Below are 25,905 nucleotides of genomic sequence, written 5' to 3'. Positions count from 1 at the left end.
CAGCACTTTGGGAGGCCGAGGCGGGTGGATCACAAGGTCAGGAGATCGAAACCATCCTGGCTAACATGGTGAAACCCCGTCTCTACTAAAAACACAAAAAATTAGCCAGGCGTGGTGGCGGGTGCCTGTAGTCCCATACTTGGGAGGCTGAGGCAGGAGAATGGCCTGAACCCAGAAGGTGGAGCTGGCAGTGAGCCGAGATTGTGCCACTGCGCTCTAGCCTGGGCAACACAGCGAGACTCCATCTCAAAAAAAAAAAAAGGAAAAGGAAAATAGGGCTATGCCTTTCTCTCTGAGAGATTTTTAAAGGAAGATCAAATAAACTAATTAGACTATTATCCCATCTGATTTCCAGAGAAGCATTTATGTTGTAGGCAATAAATAAATTACTATTACTGTTAACACTAGTCACTAAAAACTTTCACCAGTATCAATATTCTCTTCAGTCCACCCACTGCTTCGCAGAAGAAAGTAAGCCAAATTGTTTGTTATGCTTCTGTATCGTTTCCATAGCAAAGGTCTGTGCCTGCTTAATTTAACTAAAGCTGGAGGGTTAAAGCCTGAAGGTCACTACAGGACAGACTACAGCAACTTCAATAACAGCAGTTCTATTATCAGTTCTGCTAATTAGTTGGGGGGATGGGCTCTAAATATATTAGACCCATGACAACACATTGTAGAAATACAAAGAATACAAAATTAAATTTCTATAATTGCTTAAAACAAAAGTATGCATAAAAATGAAAAAATAATACAAACTTCATTTTTCAAATTTCAGTAACATTTGGGATAAGATTAAAAATATGTATACCTTAATAAAATTTATCACTGTACAATATATAAGCTTTTTACCCCCCCACTTTTTTTTCTTTTGGGAGACAAGGTCTTGCTATGTTGCCCAGGCTGGTCTTGAATTCCTGGGCTCAAGTATTGATCCTCTTGCCTCAGTCTCCCAAGTAACTGGGATTACAGAATCACACCACTACACCTGGCTAAAACTTTTATTCTTAAATAATTAGACTCATAGGAAGTTGCAAAAATAGTATATATATGTACTACAGGTTGAATATCCCTAATCTGAAAATCCAAAATGCTCCAAAATTTGAAACTTTCTGAGCACTGATATGACATTAAAAAGTAAATGCTCACTGGAACATATTGGAATTCAAATTTTTGAATCAGGGATGCTCAACCAGTATGTATTCTGGAAATATTCCAAAATTTGAAAAAATCCAAAATCTAAGACACTTCTGACTTCTGGCCCCAAGCAGACAAGCGATACTACAGCCCCATGTATCCTGCACCTAGCCTCCCCCAACTATAATACAGTACATAGACCCAGACCCACAATATTGAACTGTAGTTAGTACAATATGAAAACCAGGACATTGACACTGGTATAATACTGCTAACTAGACTACAGATCTTATTCAGTTGCCATTGTTCTACATGCATTCATTTGTATGTGTGCATAGTTTTATGCAATTTTATCCCATATATAGATTCAAGTAACTACTACCACAGTCAAGATATGAAGAAATTCTCTTGGGCCACCCCTTCATATTTGCACCCCTCAACCTGACCCTGTTTCCTGGCACCAATCTATTCTCCATCTCTACAGTTCTGTCATTTTGAAAATATTATATAAATAGAATCATATAGTATATTTACTTTTTTCCACTCAGCATAATTACCTGGAGAACTGTACAAGTTGCTGCATGTATCAATAGTTTATTCTTTTATATTGCGGAGTGGTAGTAAGTTGTATGGATAAACCAGAGTTTATTCATGTATTTAGTTTGTTTCTAACCTTGGGCTATTAAAAATAAAGTGTGGCAGGGCGTGGAGACTCACGCCTGTAATCCCAGCTCTTTGGGAGGCTGAAGTGGATGAATCGCTGGAGCTCAGGAGTTCAAAACCAGCCTGCCTGGACAAGATGGTGAAACCCCATCTGTACAAAAAGCAAAAGAATAGCTGGGCATGGTGGCGCACACCTGTAGTCCCAACTACTAGGAAGACTGAGATGTGAGAACGGCTTGGGCCTGGGAGTCTGAAGTTGCAGTGAGCTGAGATCGCATCACTGCACTTCAGCCTGAGTGATCTGCAATCTGCAGAGCTAGACCCTGTCACAAAAAAAAAAAAAAAAAAAAAAAAAGAAGAGAGAGAGAGAAAGAAAAGTTGTTAGGCCAGGCACAGTGGGTCAAGCTTGTGATCCCAGGGCAGGGAGGCCAAGGTGGGAGGATCACTTGAGGCTAGGAGTTGTAGACCAGCCTGGGCAACAAAATGAGACTGCCATCTCTACAAAAAATTTTTTAAAAATCAAATTGAGGCAGTCAGGTGTGGTGGCTCATGCCTGTAATCCCAGCACTTCGGGAGGCCGAGGCGGGTGGATCACCTGAGATCAAGAGTTCCAGACCAGCCTGGTCAACGAGGTGAAACCCCGTTTCTATTAAAAATGCAAAAATTGGCCGGGCGCAGTGGCTCAAGCCTGTAATCCCAGCACTTTGGGAGGCCGAGACGGGCGGATCACGAGGTCAGGAGATCGAGACCATCCTGGCTAACACAGTGAAACCCCGTCTCTACTAAAAAATACAAAAAACTAGCCGGGCGAGGTGGCGGGCGCCTGTAGTCCCAGCTACTCCAGAGGCTGAGGCAGGAGAATGGCGTAAACCCAGGAGGGGGAGCTTGCAGTGAGCTGAGATCCGGCCACTGCACTCCAGTCTGGGCGACAGAGCGAGACTCCGTCTCAAAAAAAAAAAAAAAAAAAAAAATGCAAAAATTAGCTGGGCATGGTGGTGGGCACCTGTAATCCCAGCTACTCGTGAGATTGAGGCAGGAGAATCTCTTGAACCCGGGAGGCGGAGGTTGCAGTGAGCTGAGATGGAGTCACTGTACTCCAGGCTAGGTGACAGAGCGAGACTCCATCTAAAAAATTAAAAAAAAAAAAAAAAAAAAAAAAGGTTGAGGCTAGGGGCAGTGGCTCACGCCTGTAATTCCAGCACTTTAGGAGGGCAAGATGGGCAGATCACTTGAGCTCAGGGGCATATGGGAAGCTTAGTTTTTAAAGAACCTAATAAACTGTATTTCAGAGTGGCTGTATCATTTTAACTCTCACTAGCAGTTTATGAAGCATCCAGTTTCTGTGAATCCTTGACAACATTTAGTATTCTATTTTTTATTTTAGCTGTTCTAATAGGTATGTAATGATAACTCATTGTGGTTTTAATTTGCATTTCCCTAATGGCTGGTGATGTGAGACATCTTTTCACATGCCTATTTGCCATCTTATCTCCTTTTTGGTGAAATGTCTGTTCATGTCTTTGGCATATTTTCTAACTGAATTGTTTTTTATTGTTGAGTTTTGAGAGTTCTTTATACATTCTAGATACAATATCTTTGACAGATATATGCTTTGCACATGTTTTCTCCCTGTCTGTAGCTTATCTTTTCATCCTTTTAATAGTGTCTTTCACAGAGTTAAAGTTTTTAATTTTGATGAAATCCAATTTATCAATTTTTTTCTTTTAGGTATGATGCTTTTGGTATTATGTCCTAGAGATCTTTGCTTAGCCTGAGATCTTAAAGATCTCCTGTTTCTTCTAAAAGTTTTATACTTTTATGCTTTATTTTTTATGTTATTTTATTTTTTGAGATGGAATCTCACTCTGTTGCCCAGGATGGAGTACAGGGGCATGATAGCAACTTACTGCAGCCTCCACCTCCCGGATTCAAGCAATTCTCCCGTCTCAGCCTCCAGACTAGCTGGGTCTAGAGGTGAGCACCACCATGCCCAGCTAATTTTTGTATTTTTTAGTAGAGATGGGGCTTCATTATGTTGGCCAGGTTGGCCTTGAATTCCTGACCTCAGGTCATCTGTCCGCCTCAGTCTCCCAGAATGCTAGGGTCACAGGTGTGAGCCACCGCGCCTGATCTATGTTTTATAACTAAATTCACAACCCATTTTGAATTAATTTTTGTGAAAGATGTGAAGTTTGGGTTAAGGTTTATTCTTTTGCCTTATGAGTGTCCAACTGCTCCAGCACTATTACTAAAAAGACAATGTAAAACCTCTTGAAGAATACTCATCTTTGTCTATAAACAGTATGTTACATAGAGTTACTATTACCTATTTTAAATTAAAAATTGACAATTCCAACTGATTTTCACATTTTGAAAAACAGTAACATATCTCAAGTAATTCCTACAATGCTAACATTTTTTAGATAAATAAAATCAAATTTTATAACTATATAGCTTTTTTTTTTTCCCTAAAGCAAGGTCTTTCTCTGTTTCCCAGGCTACAGTGCATAACTCACTGCAGCCTCAACCTCCTGGGCTCAAACAATCCTCCCAAATAGCTGAGACTCCAGGTGGGTACCACCACGCCTGGTTAAATTGTTTATTTTTATTTTTTGGTAGAGACAGGTTCTCACACTATTGCTCAGGCTGGTCTCCAACTCCTGACCTCAAGTGATCCTGCCTCCTCGGCACCCCCAAGGTGCTGGGATTACAGGTGCAAGCCACTTCATGTAGCTACTATATATTTCTTGTGATTTATTAATACAGGAAATCCTAGCCAGAACAATCAGGCAAGAGAAAGAAATAAGGGGCATTTAAGTTGGAAAACAAGAAGTCAAACTATCTCTATATGCCAAAGATATGATCATATACCTAGGAAACCCTAAAGACTTACCCAAAAGACTCCTAGATTTTTTTTTTTTTCTTTCCTGGAGACAAAGTCTCATTCTGTCACCCAGGCTGAAGTGCAGTGGCATGATGTCAGCTCACTGCAACCTCTGCCTTCCAAGTTCAAGTGATTCTCATGCCTCAGCCTCCCAAGTAGCTGGGATTACAGGCACCCACCACCACGCCCAGCTAATTTTTGTATTTTTAGTAGAGACAGGGTTTCACCATGTTGGCCAGGCTGGTCTCTTAACTCCTCCTGACCTCATGTGATCCGCCCGCCTTGCCTCTCAGTGTTGGGATTACAGGCATGAGCCATCATGCCAGGCCGACTCCTAGATTTGGTAAATGAATCAGTAGCCTCAGGTTACAAAAGCAATGTACACAAATCGGTAGCACTGCTATACACCCCCACCAACAACCAAGCTAATAATCAAATCAAGAACTCAATCCCTTTTACAACAGCTACAACAAAAATAGTAAGATACCTAGGAGTGTACTTACACAAGTAGGTGAAAGATCTTTACAAGGAGAACTACCAAACACTGCTGAAAAAAATCACAGATGACACAAACAAACGGAAACATCCCATGCTCACAGACTGGAAGACTCAGTATTGTGAAAATGACCACAGTACGCAAGGCAATCTACAGATTCAATGTAATTCCTATCAAAATACCAACATCATCTTTCACAGAATTAGAAAAAAAAAGTCCTAAAATTCATATGGAACCAAAAAAGAGTCTGCATAGCCAAAGCAATCCTAAGGAGAAAAAAAAAAAAAAAAAAAAAAACCAAATCTGGAAGCCTCACATTATCTGACTTCAAATTACAAGGCTATAGTAACCAAAACAGCATGGTACTGGTATAAAAGTAGATATGCAGATTCATAGAACAGAATAGAGAACCTAGGAATAAAGCCAACTACTTATAACCAACTGATCTTTGACAAAGCATACAAAAACATAAATTGAAAAAATGATACCCTATTCAATAAATGCTGCTGGGAAAACAGGACAGCCACATGTAGAAGAATGAAACTGGATCCCTATCTCTCACCACATATAAAAATCAACTCAAGATGGATTAAACACTTAAAAGACATGAAACCATAAAAATTCTAGAGGAAAACCTAGGAAAAACTTCTGGACATTACCCTAGGCAAAGAATTTATGATTAAGACCCCAAAAACAAATGTAACAAAACCAAAAATAAATAAATGGGGCCTAATTAAACTAAAAAGCTTCTGCACTGCAAAAGAAATAATCATTGCAACAGACAAGTCACAGAATGGGATAAAATATCAGCAAACTATACATCCAACAAAGGACTAATACAAGGAACTCAATCTTGTAGAAGAGAATCTACAAGGAACTCAAATCAGCAGGAAAAAAAATAATAATCCCATCAAAAAGTAGGTAAATGACATGAACAGACACTTCTCAAAAGAAGAAACACAAATGGCCCATAAACGTATAAAAAAATGCTCAACATCACTAATAACCAGGTAAATGCAAATTAAAACCACAACGAAATACCACCTTACTCCAGCCAGAATGGCCATTATTAAAAACTCAAGAAAACAATAGAAGTTGGCATTGATGTGATGAAAAGGGAACACTTGTACACTGCTGGTGGGAATGTAAATTATAAATTAATACAACCATTATGGAAAACGGTATGGAGATTTCTCAAAAAACTAAAAGCAGATCTACCATTCAATCTGATAATCCCAGTACTGCGTATCTATACAAAGGAAAAGAAGTCATTATATCAAAAAGACACCTGCACACATACATTCACAGCACAATTAACAACTGCAAAGATACGGAACCAACCTAAACGCCCATCAGCCACTGAGTAGATGAAGAAAATGTGGTATGTCTACACCATGGAATACTACTCAGCCACAAAAAGAATGAGATAATGTCTTTTGCAGCAACTTGGATGGTGCTGAAGGCCATTATTCAAAGTGAAGTAATTCAGGAATGGAAAACCAAATAGCATTGGAAATTCAGTATGTTTTCACTTATAAGTAGGAGCAAAGCTATGGGTACACAAAAGCATAGTGTGGTATAATGGGTATTGTAGACTCAGAAAAGGGTAGGAGGGGGTGAGGGACAGAAAACGACATACTGGGTACAATGTACACTACTTGGGTAAGAGGTGCACTGAAATCTCAGACTTCACCACTACACAATTCATCCACTTAACAAAAAACCACTTGTACCCCAAAAGCTACTGAAAAAAATACACAAATAACTCATTAATATACTATAGTCTCTCTGTCTTATAGGCTTCTAAACCAGCACTGTCCAAGATAACTTTCTGCAGTCACTAAAATACTCCTTTTTTTAAATTTCAATAGGCTTTTGGGTAAAATACTCTATATCCAATTTTTTTTTTTCACATCCATGACCATTTTGTATTAATTTTATAAGATATAAGGCTTAGGTCAAGGCTTATTTTCTTACCTATAGATATCCAGTTGCTCTGGCATCATCTGTTGAAAAGAAAATGTAGTCAGTATCCACATGTGGCTACTAAGCCTTGGAATGTTGTCAATGCAACTGAATAACTGAATTTTTAATTTCACTTAATTTAAATTGAAATAGCCACGTGTAGCTAGTGGCTTCTGGATTCCACTTTTGGACAGTGCAGCTCTAAACCCTTCCCTCTACTTAATACTTTTCCCTCCTTAGTATCTACCTTTTCCCTAGATGTCTGCTTATTAATTAGCTAGACACTATCCTCAAATAAGAAGTCCCCTTTCTGGCCAGGCGCAGTGGCTCACGCCAATAATCCCAACGTGGGCGGATCACCTGAGGCCAGGAGTTCTGAGACCAGCCGGACCAACATGGTGAAACCCTGTCTCTACTAAAAATACAAAAAAACTAGCTGGGCATGGTGGCATGCGCCTTGTAGTCCCAACTACTTGGGAGGCTGAGGCATGACAATCGCTTAAATCTGGGAGGCAGAGGTTGCAGTGAGCCAAGATTGTACCATGTACTCCAGCCTGGGTGACACAGCGAGACTCTGTCTCAAATAATAATAATAATAATAATTTAAAAATAAAAATCTCTTTTCTTTCTTGTGGAAAGAAAAAATAAGCACCTGATTCAACTCTGTCAAATTTCAGGTCTCTATTTGCTCTCACAAAGATCTGAATTTCCTCCATTAAACGTTTATCATACTTTATTGGTACTATCTTATTTGCAAGTCTCAATGGACAATAAAATTCATGGGAGTAGGCAACATGTCTGATTTCCCTCAGTGAATCCCGAGCTACATTAGCAAACTGCTTTGAATGTATTATTTGGTGACCATAATAAGGAATCAGATAACTTATTTGGAAGAAAAGAAAAAGTTTTTTTTTTTTTTTTTTGTCAGTTAATTTGTCAGTTGGCTACAAGGTAGGTGGTATTTTCCAACAGCACCACAGCTTGCATTCCTTCATAATTTCAAAAAATATGTATTTCAGAAATTTCTTAGCTCTCTTGAAATTGTCCTTTGCAGAATAACAGGAAGATCATCATAACTGATGTTTAAGTACCCTTCTACTTTCCATTTTCACATATCACTAGCCCATTAATTCACAACTCCTTAAAATGTCAGTAACAAACCTAGCTTAATTCTAGGATGCCAATGTAGATAGCTTATTCTGCTACATACTCTTCATCAGTGTTGAAGTGTTGGTCAAACTGTTCCAAGAAACCTAAGTAATAATACTAGCTAACTTTTACTGAGCATTTACAATGTGCAAGGTACTACGCCATGTTCCTTACAATGTTTCATTTACTCCTCACAACAGCTCTTAGGTAGATTATATTATTATATATTATCCTCATTTTATAAAGAAAAAAATCCCAAGGTAAACTCTTCACAATTAACCTCTACCACACCACATACTGATTTCCAATATAGCACTTACTATATTCTAAAGTTTTGTTTGTTTATTTACTTACTCATTGTCTCTCTCGGTATATAAAGTGAGAAAGGCCCTTGAAGACAGGAGTTTTGTCTGTCTTGTTCATCTCTGCATCCCTAGCACCTACAATATTGTCTATAATGTAGTGAGCAATCAAAAAATACACATTGAATGAGTAAATGGATAGATAAGTGAATAAATTAAGCAATGAACGACTAAACAAAAGGTCTAGAAAGAAAAGTTAAGTTACTTGGCCAAGGATATAGTAAAATCCAGGATTCAACTGAAACAATCTGGCTCTAGAGCCCATATTAGTGACTTAGCCATGATTTATTCCTGTGTGGAGCATGTGGCATAGAAGGCAAGCTAACCACCAAAGATTTAAGTATAGAGTTCTATATTATACTACAGAATACAGAGTTTTGCTGAGGAAAGGCTGCCCAGCCAGGGACTACTTTTCCCAGTACTTCTGCATGTAAGTAGGGCTATGTGACTACTTCTAGCCAAAAAATTGTAAGTGGTGATAATTGACAGTAATTTCCAGGTTAGTGTAGTTAAATATCTTGAATGCTTTCCATACACCTTCTTCTTTCCCAGGGACAGTAGAAGCTTTGCATTAAAGATGGCATCAAAAGATGAACATATCTTGGATTCCTGAGTAACAATTTGAAAGAAAATGCAAAATAAACTTTTTTTTTTTTTTTGGTCTTAAACCACTGAGAATTGGGGGTTATTAGTTACAATAGTTAGGCTACCATGATTAATCCAAGGAAGGAGAGCTTGAACTATAATAATAGTAAACGAGCATTAAGATTTTTATCAGGGCCCGTGCACGGTGGCTTACACCTGTAACCCCAGCACTTGGGGAGGCTGAGGCAGTGCATCACTTGAGGTCAGGAGTTCGAGACTAGCCTGGCCAACATGATGGAATCCCGTCTCTACTAAAAATACAAAAATTAACTGGGTGGGTGTGTTGGTGGGTGCCTGTAATCCCAGCTACTTGGGAGGTTGAGGCAGGAGAATCACTTGAACCCGGGAGGCAGGGGTTGCAGTGAACTGAGATATGGGCCATTGCACTCTAGCCTGGGCAACAGCACAAGACTCCGTCTCAAGGGGAAAAAAAATTTTTTTAAAGTAAGAGAAAGAATATCTGACTTTAAGTCGAAGACCAGGCTTTCTAAAATAGTTTATTTGGAGAATTAAATGAGATAATGTGAAAGTGCTTTAGAAAATGAAACATACTAAGAAATTATGAGATAACTACAGTGTAAGAAGTAATATGGTAAAACAGAAAGAGAAACGACAGTCAAAAGACCTGGGCTTAAGATCTCTCTGCCAATTACAACATACATAACCTCAGATCACCTGTAAAATGTACAGTCATGAGCTACATAACAGTGGTTCAGTAAATGACAGACCGTATACAATAGTGGTCCCATAGGTAATAACGGAGTTGAAAAAGTCCTGTTGCCTAGTGACATCTTGATGTTCCTGACCCTGTGAAGGCCTAGGCTAATGTGTGCGTTGGTGTCAGCATTTTAAACAAAAAAGTTTTAAAAGTAAAAAAACAAAATAAAATAAAAAATTTGAAGATAGAAAAAAGTTCATGGAATAAGGATATAAAGAAATAAAATATCTTTGTACAGCTGTACAACATGTCTGTGTTTTAATCTAAGTGTTACTACAAAAGACTTCTTTTTAATTCACAACTTATAAAGCGAAAAAGTTAGATTATTAAAGAAAAAAATTTTTATAAATATAGTATAGTCTAAGGGTACTGTGTTTAGAAAGTCTACAGTAGTGTACAGTAATGTCCCAGGCCTTCACATTCATTCACTATTCACTCACTGATTCACCCAGAGCAACTTCCAGTCCTATAAGCTCCATTAATGGTAAGTGCTCTATTCAGGTATACCATTTTTAATATTTTATACCATATTTTCTTAAGTAAATCTTTGTTGTTGTTGTTGTTTAAGAGAGAAGCTCTCAACATGTTGCCCAGGCTAGACTCTAACTCCTGGGCTCAAGCAATCCTCCTGACTCACCCTCCCAAGTAGCTGGGACTGCAAGCCTGGTGCCAACGTGACTGGTTATACCATATATTAGGGTATACCATCTAGGTTTGTATAAGTACACTCTCTCGTGTTCATAAAACGAGGAAATCGCCCAATGATGCATTTCTCAGAACATATCCCGGGTGTTAAGTGGCATATGACTGTAACCGATTTGCCCTTTTCAAAGAACTTTTGTAAAGATTAAATATGTAAACTCTGAGGCCAGGTGTGGTGGCTCAAGCCTATAATCCTAGCACTTTGAGAAGCCAAGGCAGGTGGATCACTTGAGTCTAGGAGTTCGAGACCAGCCTGCCCAACATGGCAAAATCTTACCTCCACAAAAAATACAAAAATTAGCCAGGCATGGTGGTATGCCCCTGCAGTCCCAGCCATGGCAGAAGTTGAGGCAGACAGGATCGCCTGAGCCCAGGAAGCGTAGGCTGCAGTGAGCTGACATTGCACTACTGCACTGCAGCCTGGGCAACAGAGTGAGACACTGTCTCATAAAAGAAAAAAGAAAAAGAAAAGGTAAACTCCGGGAAAACATTTTGTAAACTATAAAACACTACAAAAAGTAAACTATTGCAATTAATAGCAGCACGAACCTACAAAATGCCATTGAAATTAGTAACTTCAGTAGCATTTTGTCTTCAAGCGCTTTTTAGACAAATGTTCACAGTAAAGCAAATTCTTTCAAACTATTTTTATTTTTTATTTTTTGAGATGGAGTGTTTCACTCTTGTTGCCCAGGCTGGAGTGCAATGGCGCGATCTCGGCTCACTGCAACCTCTGCCTCCCGAGTTCAAGTGATACTCTCACTTCAGCCTCCTGAGTAGCTGGGATTACAGGAATGCACCACCACGCCCGGCTAATTTTTGTATTTTTAGTAGAATGGGGTTTCATGGTGTTGCCCAGGCTGGTCTCGAACTCCTGACCTCGGGTGATCCACCTGCCTCAGCCTCCCAAAGTGCTGGGATTATAGGCGTGAGCCACTGCACCCAGCCTAAACTAATTTTCGTTTAACCAAACATTATCTTAAAACATACAGATAATCTACGTTAAATCATCTAAAACAAAACTCAGAAAATTAAGACCTACAAAAGTCTCTTCCAATTTTAATAACTGAAAATGTGCATTTTCACCAGGTAATTCCAATAAAAATTATCGGCTTTAATTAAACAGACAATTCTCCCATATTTAGAATAAGAACTAAAAAGTAAAATAATCTGATTAAATATTCATTAAACACTATTTTAAAATTTATTAAAGATTAGTTTCCCAGCAACAAGTACACAATTCAGTTTCATTTGAGATTCAATTGCATCTGTTTCTCACTTGTGTACTCTGAAGGCACTGTGAAGTCCCCCACCACCAACACAAAGATATTGTGGATATATAAAACCCAAAAAAATGGGAACTTGGAGGGAGATTCTTAACAGTGATACATAATTCTACAGTTCCTAACCATAAACTATAAAAAGAAATGAGACTGTATCAGTCCAATTTAATAATACAAGAACATTATCTCTATTTTACTTTAATATTAAATTACCACATTACAGAAAACAAGCCAGTGGCAGACACTGGCTGCATGGTTCGCTTCTTGTGTCCTTAAAATAGAAAACAAGTCTGCAAGAAAAGCACTTGACAACACTCAACACCTATTCATAAATTCAAAAAACAAAAATAGAAACCTCCCAACAAATTAGAAAATAATATCCTTAGTCTGATAAAAGGTATTCCCACCCCCCCAAAAAAAAAACCCAAAACAACCAACCAAACAAAACCCTAGCAAATTACTTAATGGCACAATTATTAATCCTTTTTTGCCCTGAGTTTGGTAAATTTGTCCTCCATCACCACCTCTAATCAACAATGTGTCAGAGGTCCTAGTCAATACAATAAAGCAAGAAAAAGGGGGGAAAAGTACAAAAATTAAGAAGGGGCCGGGCGCAGTGGCTCACGTCTATAATCCCAGCACTTTGAGAGGCCAAGACGGGTGGATCACGAGGTCAGGAGATCGAGACCACGCTCGCTAACAGGGTGAAACCCTGTCTCTACTAAAAAAAAAACAAAAACAAAATTAGCCAGGCACGGTGGCTGGTGCCTGTAGTCCCAGCTACTCGGGAGGCTGAGGCAGGAGAATGGCGTGAACCCAGGAGGCAGAGCTTGTAGTGAGTGGAGATCGTGCCACTGCACTCCAGCCTGGGCAACAGAGCGAGACTCCGTCCCCAAAAAATAAAATAAAATAAAAATTAAGAAGGAAAAAGTAAAACCGGTATTATTCGAAGATGAGCTGGCTGGACACAGTGGCTCATGTCTGTAATTCCAGCACTTTGGGAGGCTGAGGTGGGAGGATCAATCACTTGAGGCCAAGAGTTTCAGACAAGAAAACAAGCAAGTGGCAGACACTAGGCCTGGGCAACATAGTGAGGCCCTGTCTACAAGAAAGATTTTAAAAATTAGTCAAACGTGGTGGTACATGCCTGTAGCCCCAGCTACTTGGGAGGCCAAGGTGGGAAGATCGCTTGAGCCCATGAGTTGGAGGTTGCAATGGGTCATGATTGTGCCACTATCACAAAAAGGTCAAAAGATGTAAACAAACACTTCATGAAAGATATCCAAATGTCCAACAAATATATAAGATGTTCAAAATCATTGGTCATCAAGAAATCACAAATTAAAACCACAGCCAGATACCATTATATCTTTACAATAATGGTTAAAATTAAAAGACTAACAAGTGTTACTATTGGTGAGGATGTGGAGGAACAAGAACTTTATATATGGCTGACTGGGAGTATAAATTGGTACAGCCACTTTGGAATATCAGTAACTACACTCCCGGACATATTCCCAAGTAAGTAAATGCTTTGTCCATCGAAAGTCATGGTTTTTTTTTTGTTTTTCGTTTTTTTAAAAAAGGCACAAAGCAACTTTATTCAAAATTGTCCAACACTCCATACAAATCAAATGTTTATGAAAAGAAAACAAAGAAACACTTGCAAATTCATACACGAGACTAACATGAAGCAATGAAAAAAATAAACAACAAAAATTTGATGAATCCCACAATCATAATGTTGAATACATGATGTTAGATACAAAACAGGACCTCCATTTATATAAAATATAGAAATAAGAAAACTAATATATGGTGATGAGAGTTGAGAAGCATGATTATCTTTGGTTGGGGGTATAAACTGAGAAGGGACACAAGGGAGACTCATGAAGTGCTTAAAATGTTCTATATGTTAACTTGTGTGGTTTTTTGAGTATTTATACTTGTGTGTTAAATATTCATTGTGTTGTACAACTTAAGATTTGTATACTTGATTATTTGTTCCTCTTTTTAGTTGACATGTAATAATTATACATATTTGTACAGTAAATAGTGATATTTTGATATACGTATATAATGTGTAATAATCAAATCAAGTTGACTAAGATATCTATCACTTCAAACACTTATCATGTGTGTTAAAAACATTCAAAATCCTTTCTAGCTTTGTGAACATACACAATAAATTTATTTTTAGACAGAGTCTTACTGTGTTGCCCAGGCTAGAGTGCAGTGGTGCAATCTCAGCTAACTACAACCTCCGCCTCCCGGGTTCATGCGATTCTGCTGCCTCAGCCTACTGAGTAGCTGAGATTACAGGCATGTGCCACCACATCCAGCTAATTTTTGTATTTTTAAGAGACACAGGGTTTCACCATGTTGGCCAGGCTGGTCTCGAACTCCTGATCTCAAGGGATCTACCCAACTCAGCCTCCCAAAGTGCTGGGATTACAGGTGTGTAATCCCACAATAAATTTTTGTTAACTATATTCACCCCACAATGCTACATAACACAAGACTTATTCTTCCCCTTTAGCTGTAATTTTGTATCCATTGACCAACTTCTCCCCATCCTTACCTCCTGCAATCCTTTCTCAGCCTCTAATAACCAAAATTCTATTTCTGTGAGCTGAAATTTTTTAGCCCCTTCATATAAGTGAGAACATGCCGTATTTATCTTTCTGTGCCTGACTTATTTCATTTAATATAATTTCCTCCAGGTTCATCCATGTTGCCACAAATGACAGGATTTCATTCTTTTTTTATGCCTGAATAGTATTGTATTGTGCATATCTGTCACATTTTCTTTATTCATTCATCAGTTGATGGACAGTTAGGTTGATTCCATATCTTGGCTACTGTGATCTCTTCAATATACTGATTTCCTCTTCTGTAGATGAATTCCCAACAGTGGAATTGCTGGATCATACGGTAGTTCCATTTTTAAATTTTTTGAGCAACGTTTAGACTGTTTTCCATCATGGCTATATTAGTTTACATTCCCATTAGCAGTGTAAAGGATCTTTTATTCTTTTATTTTTGAGGGTTTTTCCTTGACTTACTACTCTTCCTGATGGATGAAAGTATGTGTGGGTTAGCAGCTCTGCTATACACTACACCAGAATCTCTTCTATTACACATTCCTCACCTTACCCCACCCTCCATCCTCTATCACCGCTCTTTGAAGTTTATAGACCAAAGTTTGTGTTCTTCTTTGCTTGTTTGGGTGTTACCAATAGATTTTTGGCTGTTTCCTCACATCCTACACACACATACATTTTGTTTATTTTGTTAGTTATTGGGGGAAGATTGCGATACTACTTCATTTTACTATCTAAAAGTTATTTTTCTAATATCGAGGGGAAAATAAGCAGTACACATGACAGCAGGTCATTTAAAAGGGAAAGTGGAACTGATACCTGATTCTATATACTCCAACATATTTGCAGAGATGTGCAATGTATGGAACACTATACTAGTATATGCCCACCTTGTGAGACTACATTTTTTCCCTTTAACAGAGGTGGTTCTTCTCCAGCAACTGAGAAGAGCTGGTAGATTTCTCCACTATTCTGAGGATTTTAAATTCTCAGAAAGAGAGAAAGGCATCAGTTATTCCAGACTGGTCTGAGCCTCACACATAAAAGTGGTATGTTTAGGTCAGGTGCAGTGGCTCACACCTGCAATCCCAGCACTTTGGAAGACTGAGGCAAGAGGAATGCTTGACCCTAGGAGTTCAAGACCAAACCGGGCAATACAGTGAGACCCCGTCTCTACTTAAAAACACAAACAAAAAAAGTGCCTTGATTGTGCTCGGTATCTGCTGGCTTGTTTCTTTTTGTCTTTTAAAAGTTTTGTGGTGTGAGGCGAGCGCACCTGGAGATGAGACCAGAGGCCGAACTCGGGTTCTGACAAGATGGCTGGGCTGCTCCGCAGAATCATCAAGGAAACCCAGCGTTTGCTGGCAGAACTAGTTTCTGGCATCAAAGCAGAACCAGATGAGAGCAACGCCCGTTATTTTCATGTGGTCACTGCTGGCCCTCAAGATTCCCCCTCTGAGGGAGGGACTTTTAAACTTGAGCTATTCCTTCCTGAAGAATACCCAATGGCAGCCCCTAAAGTACGTTTCATGACCAAAATTTATTATCCTATTGTAGACAAGCTGGGAAGAATATGTTTAGATATTTTGAAAGATAAGTGGTCCCCAGCACTGCAGATCCGCACAGTTCTGCTACCGATCCAGGCCTTGTTAAGTGCTCCCAATCCAGATGATCCATTAGCAAATGATGTAGTGGAGCAGTGGAAGACCAACGAAGCCCAAGCCATAGAAACAGCTAGAGCATGGACTAGGCTATATGCCATGAGTAATATTTAAATTGATCCGATCATCAAGTGTGCATCACTTCTCCTGTTCTGCCAAGATTTCCTCCTTTTTGTCTGCATTTAATGGACACAGTCTTAGAAATATTACAGAATAAAAAAGCCCAGACATCTTCAGTCCTTTGGTGATTAAATGCACATTAGCAAATCTACGTCTTGTCCTGATTCACTGTCATAGAGCATGATCAGAGGCTAGAAGTATCATCTGGATTGCTGTGAAACGTTTAAAAGCAGTGGCCCCTCCCTGCTTTTATTCATTTCCCCCATCCTGGTTTAAGTATAAAGCACTGTGAATGAAGGTAGTTGTCAGGTTAGCTGCAGGGGTGTGGGTGTTTTTCTTTATTTTATTTTATTTTTTTGAGGGGGGAGGTAGTTTTATTTTAATTTTATGGGCTCCTTTCCCCCCTTTTTTGGTGATCTAATTGCATTGGTTAAAAGCAGCTAACCAGGTCTTTAGAATATGCTCTCTAGCCAAATCTAACTTTATTTAGACGCTGTACATGGACAAGCTTGACTGTTTGAACCAAAATGGGAACATTAAACAAACATCACAGCCCTCACTAATAACATTGCTGTCAAGTGTAGATCCCCCCTTCAAAAAAGGCTTGTGACCATTTTGTATGGCTTGTTTGCAAACTTCTGTAAATCTTATGTTTTAATAAAATATTTTTAGTTATTCTAAAAAAAAAGCAAAAAAAAAGTTTTGTTGGCCAGGCACAGTGGCTCACGCCTCTAATCCCAGCACTCTGGGAGGCTGAGGTGGGTGGATCACTTGACGTCAGGAGTTCGAGACCAGCCTGGACAACATGGTAAAAACCAGTCTCTACCAAAATACAAAAAATTAGCCAGGCATGGTGGTGTGTGCCTGTAATCCTAGCTACTCAGGAGGCTAAGGCAGGAGAATCACCTGAACCAGGGAGGCAGAGGTTGCAGTGAGCCAGTATCACATCACTGCACTCCAGGTGGTGTAACAGAGTGAGACTCTGTCTCAAAAAACAAAAACAAACAAACAAAAAAAGTTGTTGTGTATAAGAATGTATCAATAAATACTACCAAAAACAATCTACGGATTCAATGCAATCTCTGTCAAAATACCAATGACATTCTTCACAGAAATAGAAAAAATAATCTTAAAATTTAAATTGAACCACCAAAGACTCCAAAGAGCCAAAGCTTAACTGAACAAAAAGAACAAAATTAAAGGCATTATACTACTTGACTTCAAAATATATTACAAAATGACAGTAACCAGAAAAGCACAATATTGATATAAAAACAGACACACAGACCCATGTGACAGAATAGAGAGCACAGAAATAAATTCCTGTATTTACAGCTAACTCCTTTTCAACAAAGTTGCTAAGAAGAACATACACTGGGGAAAGGATACCCTCTTCAATACATATGCTGGGAACACTGGATATTCACATGCAGAAGAATGAAATTAGACACCCATCTTTCATAACATACAAAAAAATCAACTCAAAATGGATTAAAGACTTAAATTTAAGATCTAAAACTACAAAACTACTAGAAGAAAACATAGGGGGAAAGCTCCATTACATTGATCTAAGCAAAGATTTTATGAGTAATGTTATAAAATCACAGCCAACAAAAACAGAGAAAACAATTTCTATCAACTAAAAAGCTTCTGTACAGCAAAGGAAATAATCAACAGAATGAGGAGATAACCTATACAATGGCAGAAAATATCTTCAAACTATTCATCCAACAAAGGACTAATACTAAGAATGCACAAGGTACTCAAACAACTCAACAGCCAAGGAACCCTGAACAATCTAACTAAAAAGTGGGCAAAGGATCTAAAACGACATTTCTCAAAAGGAGATATACAAATGGCAAATAGGTATATGAAAAAATGCTCAACATCACTAATCATCAGGGAAATGCAAATCAAAACCACAATGAGACATAATATCACTCCAGTTAGCATGGCTATTTATCAAAATGCAAAAAGAAGGAAAATTCTGGTGTGGATAAGGAGAAAAGGGAATACCGGCACACTGTTATGGGAATGTGAGTACAGCCATTACAGAAAACAGTATGGAGGTTACACAAAAAATTAAAAACAGAACTACCATATGATCCAGCAATTCCACTACAGGGTATATTATATATCCAAAGGAAATGAAATCAGTAGGTTAAAAAGATATTTATGCTGTTTCTTGCAGTATTATTCATAACGGCCAACATATGGAACCAAATTAAGTGTTTGTCAATGGATGAATGGATTTCTAAAATGTGGTATGTATACACAATTGAATACTATTCCACCACAAGAAAAGAGAGAAATCAGCCAGGCCTGGCAGCTCACACCTATAATATCTGTACTTTGGAAGGCCAAGGCAGGAGGATCACTTGAAGCCAGGAGTTTTGAGACCAGCCTGGGCAACAAATCAAGACTCTATCTCCACAAAAAAATTAAAAAGTTAGCCAGATGCAGTGGCATGGACCTGTAGTCCCAGCGACTCAGGAGGCTGAGGCAGGAGAATGCCCTGAGCCTAGGAGTCTGAGGCTGCAGTTAAGTATGATCATGACACTGAACTCCAGCCTAGGTAACAGAGCAAGAGCCTATCTCTTAAAAAAAAAAAAAAAAAAAGGTTGGGGGGCAAGGTGGGAGGATCGTTTGAGGCCAAGGGTTCAAGAACAGCCTGGGCAACATAGCAAGACCTAAGATAAGCCAACATTTGAATAATAATTAGAGTCACTTAAGTAAACAACAAAATAAAAGGAAAAGGAAATATATACATCTTTTTCTGGCCATGAAGCAAGAAAGAATTTCAGATTGAAAGGGAGCATCAACAGTACTGGAAAAGACTGATAAAGAACTATTAACATTCAGACATACTCTGGTTAAGTCAATCATTTCAAGTATAAAGAAATAATTCTTCAATCAATAAGTTAGAAAACAAAAAGTCACTTACAAGAAGAAAATAAAAACTGCTAATACCAGGAGTTGTAGTCTCCCCTTAAGGAGAGACTCAGCTGTTTTGTCTTGGTTTTTGAGAAGTGCCTTGCTCTGTCACCCAATCTGGAGTGCAGCGTTATGATCACAGATCACTGCAGCCTCAAATTCCTGGGCTCAAAAGATCCTTCCACCTCAGCTTCTGAAAGAGCAGGGACTACAGGCACAAGCTACTTATTGCACTTGGCTATTCTTCAAATTTTTTGTAGAAATAGGGTCGCTCTGTTGCCCAGGCTGAAGTGCAGTGGCACAATCATAGCTCACAGCAGCCTCAAATTCCCGGCTACAGCAATCCTGCTGCCTCAGCCTCTGGAGTAGCTGGGACTACAAGTGTGTGCCACAATGCCCAGCTAATTTTACTCATTTATTTGTTGTCCAGTCTGGTCTCAAACTCCTGGCCTCAAGCAATCCTCTCACCTCAGCATCCCAGTCCACCATGTCACCTGGATTACAGGCATGAGCCACAGCACCAGTTCTGCTTTTGTTTTTTAGAGACATGTTGCCCAGACTGGAGTGCAGTGGCTATTTCCAGCCACAGTCATCATATACCACAGCCCTGAACTCTTGGCTTCCAGCGATACTTAAGCCTCAGTCTCCCCAGTAGCTGGGACTACAAGCACACACCATTGTTCCTGGCTCAGTTTTTGTTTTTGTTTTTGTTTTTTTTAATCTTTTAAAATGCCTTTTTTTTTTTTTTTTTTGAGACACAGTCTTGCTCTGTTGCCCAGGCTGGAGTGCAATGGCCGGATCTCAGCTCACTGCACGCTCTGCCTCCCGGGTTTACGCCATTCTCCTGCCTCAGCCTCCCGAGTAGCTGGGACTACAGGCGCCCGTCACCTCGCCCAGCTAGCTTTTTGTATTTTTGTTAGTAGAGACGGGGTTTCACCGTTTTAGCCAGGACAATCTCGATCTCCTGACCTCGTGATCCGCCCGTCTCGGCCTCCCAAAGTGCTGGGATTACAGGCTTGAGCCACCGTGCCCGGCCTTAGAATGCTTTTTTTAACTTTGTTTTTTGCTTTTGATCACAGCACATGCATCAGTTTTTTCATTAAAGGAAAACTGTGGAAACAAATCATGTACCCTCCCAAAGGACTTGTTCATTTATACACTTGTAAATAATTTGTTTATTGCTGTGAAAATTAAAGATATAGAAAACTAAGCAACAAACCTGCTTCTTTTATCAAAATGAAATAAGCTCATTTAACAACAAAATATGACTTATGAACAAAATGACAAAATTCTTATGTTTTGTTTTCCTGGCATTTCTTAATACAAATCATTAAAAAACCCATCTAAAATGTAAATCTTTATATGTAAAGAACTATAAAACATGATCAGATAATAATCATAAAGCATAGCTCATAAAAGAGATGATAGTTCGTAGATTTTATTTGTTGAAAATCACTTCAGTGTAATTAGTTTTTCCACTACAGTATTCAATACCATTAAGACAAGAGGGAAAAATGTCTACACAGTTCTAAGAGATTATTATCTACAGTCATTTCTATATTTGAGTATATAAAGGCAAAAAACACATTTTCAAACATGAAAGAACCTATGGAACACAGAATCCAAAGCCCTCCTCACATAAAAACAAAAAAACTTAACAATGAAATAAATAAAAAAGAAGTAGTAGTGAGCATTGAATCTAACTAGAAATAGAACTAAGGCTAAATAATTGGTGGAGAAGTTAGGGAGGATGTAAATTTGAAAGGAAAAATACCATAAGCAAGAAAATTCAGGAGGTAAAGAATAGAAAAGGTGAAGGAAGTTTAAGAAAGACAATTACCTTACTTTTCAGAGTAGAAGTCAATCCATGCCATCTAAATCTGAAACAATAACTTCAATCTCTCAATAATGTATTTAATCTCTTTTTGTGACCTTAGAAAGATATTTTAGGAATTCTTTTTTTTGAGACAGGGTCTCATTCTGTTGCCCAGGCTGGAGTGCAGTGGCGTGATCATGGCTCACTACAGCCTCAACCTCCCAGGCTCAATTGGTCTTCCCATCTTAGCCTCCGGAATGGCTGGGACTATAGGCATACAACCACCATGCCCAGTTAATTTTTGTATTTTTTTTGTAGAGACTGGGTCTCACTGTATTATCCAGGCTGGCTTTAAATTCCTGGGCTCAAGTGATCCACTTGCCTCAGCCTCACAAAGTACTGGGATTACAGGTGTAATCTCTTTCCTTAAAAAAATCGAATCATTTTTCTAGCTATCCATTCAGTCTTCCACTAAATATATACATAGAGAGTTATTTGGAATGTTAATCAAATGTTAACACTGCTTATTTCTGAGAGGGTTAGATTTTGGGTAATTTGTTGCTTTATTCTTTCTATTTTTCTGTATTAGATTTTATTTATTTATCTATTTAGAGACGGAGTCTAGTTCTGTTGCCCAGGCTGGAGTACAGTGACACGATCTCGGCTTACTGCAACCTCCACCTCCCGAGTTCAAGCAATTCTCCTGCCTCAGCCTGCCGCGTAGCTGGGATTACAGGCACCTGCCAACACGCCCTGCTAATTTTTGTATTTTTAATAGAGACAGGGTTTCACCATGTTGGCCAGGCTGGTCTTGAACTCCTGAGCTCAAGATCCACCTGCCTCGGCCTCCCAAAGTACTGGGATACAGGCATGAGCCACCGCACCCGGCCTGTATTAAATTTTAAATAAGCATATATTTTATTCATAAATATAATACGGCCGTATTTTTTTGTCAGTAAAACAGCTATTTGGCCGCTGTAATCTTTCCCTAGAGTCTCCACAGAAGGAAAGTCAGTCCACGAAAGAACATCTTTTAGCCTAGCAAATATAACTCAATGCAGAAGTGTAGTCACATCAACAAGCCCCCAAAACAACAGAGGCTCTCTAGTTTTGAGTTTTTGCTCTTTGTACTCTCTAGTACCTAACTGAATAGATTTGTCTAATCATCACTAGTTGTATGGTATCTGCAAAACAAGCCCCAAAAGTCTCATACCTTCACAACAGGATGTCCCCCAGTAGATGCTTTTACTGCCCCTCGGCTACCTTCAGTTTCATAATGGGCTCGATGATGAGTTTTAGGTTGCACTTCTATTTTCAGTTCACATTGTCCAAAATGAGCTGGTAAAGGCCAGTCTAGTGGAGGTAATGATGATGTGCTACAAACAAAACACACAAAGATGCATGTCACCATACTATTATTGCCAAGCAACGACTCAAATGGCTTCTTTGCCAGCACCAACATTTCTTCCTTTGATCTCTGAAACAATGTATTACAAAATAAAACTTCACTCAGTAAGTTATAATTCTGGTTATGGTGAGTGCTTAATAAATAATTATTTCATCTTTAGAATAAAATCTATTTTATTTCCCAAAGGTGGTACGTGCTTAAAGATAAATAAATTTTAGAAAATAAAAATAAAGGCCAGGTGTGGTGGCTCATGCCTGTAATCCCAGCACTTTGGGGGCTGAGGCAGGCAGATTACCTGAGATCAGGAGTTCGAGACCAGCCTTGCCAGCATGGTGAAACCCCACCTCTAGTAAAACTACAAAAATTTGCTGGGCATGGTGGCACTCGCCTGTAATCCCAGCTACTAGGGAGGCTAAGGCAGGAGAATTGTTTGAGCCCAGGAGACAGAGGCTGCAATGAGCCAAGATTGTACCACTGCACTCCAGCCTGGCCAATAGAGCGAGACTCTGTCTCAAAAAATAATAATAATAGTAAAATCAAATAAAATTTAAAAATCTGTCTTACCTTCATTTTGGTTTCCCACTTTTTTTGAAAAAGACAAATTCTAATAATTTATAAAACTGTAAATTTTTCTCAATTATGTGTATGTACTTAACAAAAATAACCAAAAAATAATAATTCAATTTTTTTAAACAAAGAGGCACATTTCTGTTTATGTGTATCAGTATCTCTCCACATATCCAAACATCTCTCTCTCCGTGTCAGGATGTCTCTCTCCCTCCCTGGTACAATCTGTGGATGTCAACCTATTGAAGTTATCACTTCCCGCACTTCCTCCCTATCGCTCCTTTCCCTACTTCCTCCCTACTGTGCCTTTCCCTGTCTCTCTGAAAAATTGCTTCTGTTCAGCAATATACTGCAATTTGAAGTAAAAATTTAATTTTGGTACGTTTGGTCGGAAAACAGCCCGTCACTCCAGCATCTCTAAATGTTACTTTTTTTTTACCTTATCAATAAGAACATTTAAATTGCTTAAAGGCCCAAAGGTTCATTTTGATATATTAACATTAAAATATGGATTATAAAAGAAAAACTTCATATGTCTACAGGTCAAGTACAATTTCTAAATTATTTCATTGTTTCCTTCCATGTTCTCAGCCTAGCTTTAAGTCCTACTCCTATGAAATTCAAGGATATTAATTTTTATTAGTCTGAAAAAATCCAACTTCAACTCTCAGTTACTTCTGTATTTGTTTTGCAGTCTTAAGCAAACCACTAGAAAAATTAAGATAAATTTCAGTAGCAAAGGGATGGGTTCAAAGTTGTCTTCATTACCATAATTCTATTTTTCTTTTTTTTTTTTTTTTTTTTGAGACGGAGTCTCGCTCTGTCGCCGGGGCTGGAGCGCAGTGGCCGGATCTCAGCTCACTGCAAGCTCCGCCTCCCGGGTTTACGCCATTCTCCTGCCTCAGCCTCCTGTGTAGCTGGGACTACAGGCGCCCGCCACCTCGCCCGGCTAGTTTTTTGTATTTTTTTAGTAGAGACGGGGTTTCACCGTGTTCGCCAGGATGGTCTCGATCTCCTGACCTCGTGATCCGCCTGTCTCGGCCTCCCAAAGTGCTGGGATTACAGGCTTGAGCCACCGCGCCCGGCCAATAATTCTATTTTTCTAAAGATCAGGATTGAGAAATAAAGATTCTCAATGAGAAAAAAAGCATTGGCCGGGCACGGTGGCTCACACCTGTAATCCCAGCACTTTGGGAGGCCGAGGTGGGAAGATCACCTGACGTCAGGAGCCTGGCCAACAAGGGGGAAACCCGTCTCTACTAAAAATACAAAAAAATTAGCCAGGGGTGGTGGCAGGTGCCTGGAATCCCAGCAACTTGGGAGGCTGAGGCAGGAGAATCGCTTGAACCTGGAAGGCAGAGGTTGCAGTGAGCTGAGACCGTGCCACTGCACTCCAGCCTTGGCGACAGTGACATTCCGTCTCAAAAAAAAAAAAAAAAAGGCCGGGCGCGGTGGCTCAAGCCTGTAATCCCAGCACTTTGGGAGGCCGAGGCGGGTGGATCACGAGGTCAGGAGATCGAGACCATCCTGGCTAACATGGTGAAACCCCATCTCTACTAAAAATACAAAAAACTAGCCAGGCGTGGTGGCGGGCGCCTGTAGTCCCAGCTACTCAGAGGCTGAGGCGGGAGAATGGCGTGAACCCGGGAGGTGGAGCTTGCAGTGAGCTGATATCCGGCCACTGCACTCCAGCCTGGGCGACAGAGCGAGACTCCATCTCAAAAAAAAAAAAAAAAAGGAAAAAAATAAAATAAAAGAAAAACCCCTGGCTGGGCACAGTGGCTCCTGCCTATAATCCTGGCACTTTGCAAACTGAGGCAGGAGGATCACTTGAGGCCAGGAGTGAGATCAGCCTGAGCAACAAAGCAAGACTCCATCTCTACCAAAAAAAAAAAAAAAAAAATTTTTTCCCCCCCAAATAATTGAGTGTGGTGGTATATGCTTATAGTCCCAGCTACTCAGGAGCCTGAGGTATAAGGATTGCTTGAGTCTGGGAGGTCGAACCTGCAGTGAGCTATGATTGCACCACTGCACTCCAGCCTGGGCAACAAGATGCTGTCTCAAAAAAACAAAACAAAAATCCTAACAGGTACAACTCCATGTGGGAATTTAATACATAAAAGTTGTTTTTTCTAATCAATTATAGATTAAATTGATTCTGTAAATGTAATTAATAGGTTCTTTTTTTTTCTTTTTTGTGGGGAGTGGTCCAGACAGGGTCTTACTTTCACCCAGGTTGCAGTGCAGTGGCACGATCTCAGCTCACTGCAGCCTCCATCTCCCATCTCAGGTGATGCTCCCGTCTCAGGCTCCCTAGTACCTGGGACTACAGGTGTGTGCCACCACACCTGGCTAATTTTTATATTTTTTGTAGAGACATGGTTTTGCCACGTCAGCCAGGCTGGTGACTCCTGGACTCAAGTGATTTGCCTGGCAGGGCCTCCCAAAGTTGGGATTACAGGCATGAGACACCACGCCTGGCCCCATATAGTTTTCTTAGTAATTAAATTCATATTATTATCCAAGTTTTACAATAAACTTGTTTTTTTTTTTTTGGTAGAAATAGGATGGAGTACAATGGCATGATCATGGTTCACTGCAGCCTTGAAGTTCTGGGCTCAAGCAATCCTTCTACCTCAGCCTCCCAAGCAACTAGGACTACAGGCACATATTACTATGCCTGGTTAATTCTTTTGTAGAGACAGGATCTTGCTATGTTGCCCAGGCTGGTTTCAAACTCCTGGGCTCAATCCATCCTCCTGCCTCAGCTTCCCAAGTGCTGGGAATACAAA

The 25,905-nt window shown here is 39.5% G+C and overlaps 2 protein-coding genes across 7 annotated transcripts in view; one reads left to right on the top strand and one right to left on the bottom strand.

Annotated features, from left to right (window-relative positions):
- The window catches only part of LOC105491383 (nuclear factor of activated T cells 3), a 153,729-nt gene that overhangs the window by 81,112 nt on the left and 46,712 nt on the right, over nt 1–25,905 (bottom strand). For all 6 annotated transcript variants that reach the window (XM_011757742.3, XM_011757744.2, XM_011757741.3 and 3 more), the window contains one exon: nt 22,352–22,514. In XM_011757742.3, the coding sequence (XP_011756044.1) occupies nt 22,352–22,514 (163 nt within the window). The remainder of the gene's footprint in view (nt 1–22,351; nt 22,515–25,905) is intronic.
- LOC105491382 (ubiquitin-conjugating enzyme E2 N-like) lies at nt 15,914–16,748 on the top strand. The gene has a single exon (XM_011757740.3). The coding sequence runs from the start codon at nt 15,924–15,926 to the stop codon at nt 16,380–16,382; it is 459 nt and encodes a 152-aa protein (XP_011756042.2). The 5' UTR covers nt 15,914–15,923; the 3' UTR covers nt 16,383–16,748.

This window comes from Macaca nemestrina, chromosome 18 (assembly GCF_043159975.1).
Source record: "Macaca nemestrina isolate mMacNem1 chromosome 18, mMacNem.hap1, whole genome shotgun sequence".
NCBI lineage: Eukaryota > Metazoa > Chordata > Mammalia > Primates > Cercopithecidae > Macaca > Macaca nemestrina.
The sequence above is the reverse complement of the archived record's forward strand: the minus strand, read 5'-3'. Positions and strand labels throughout refer to the sequence as shown.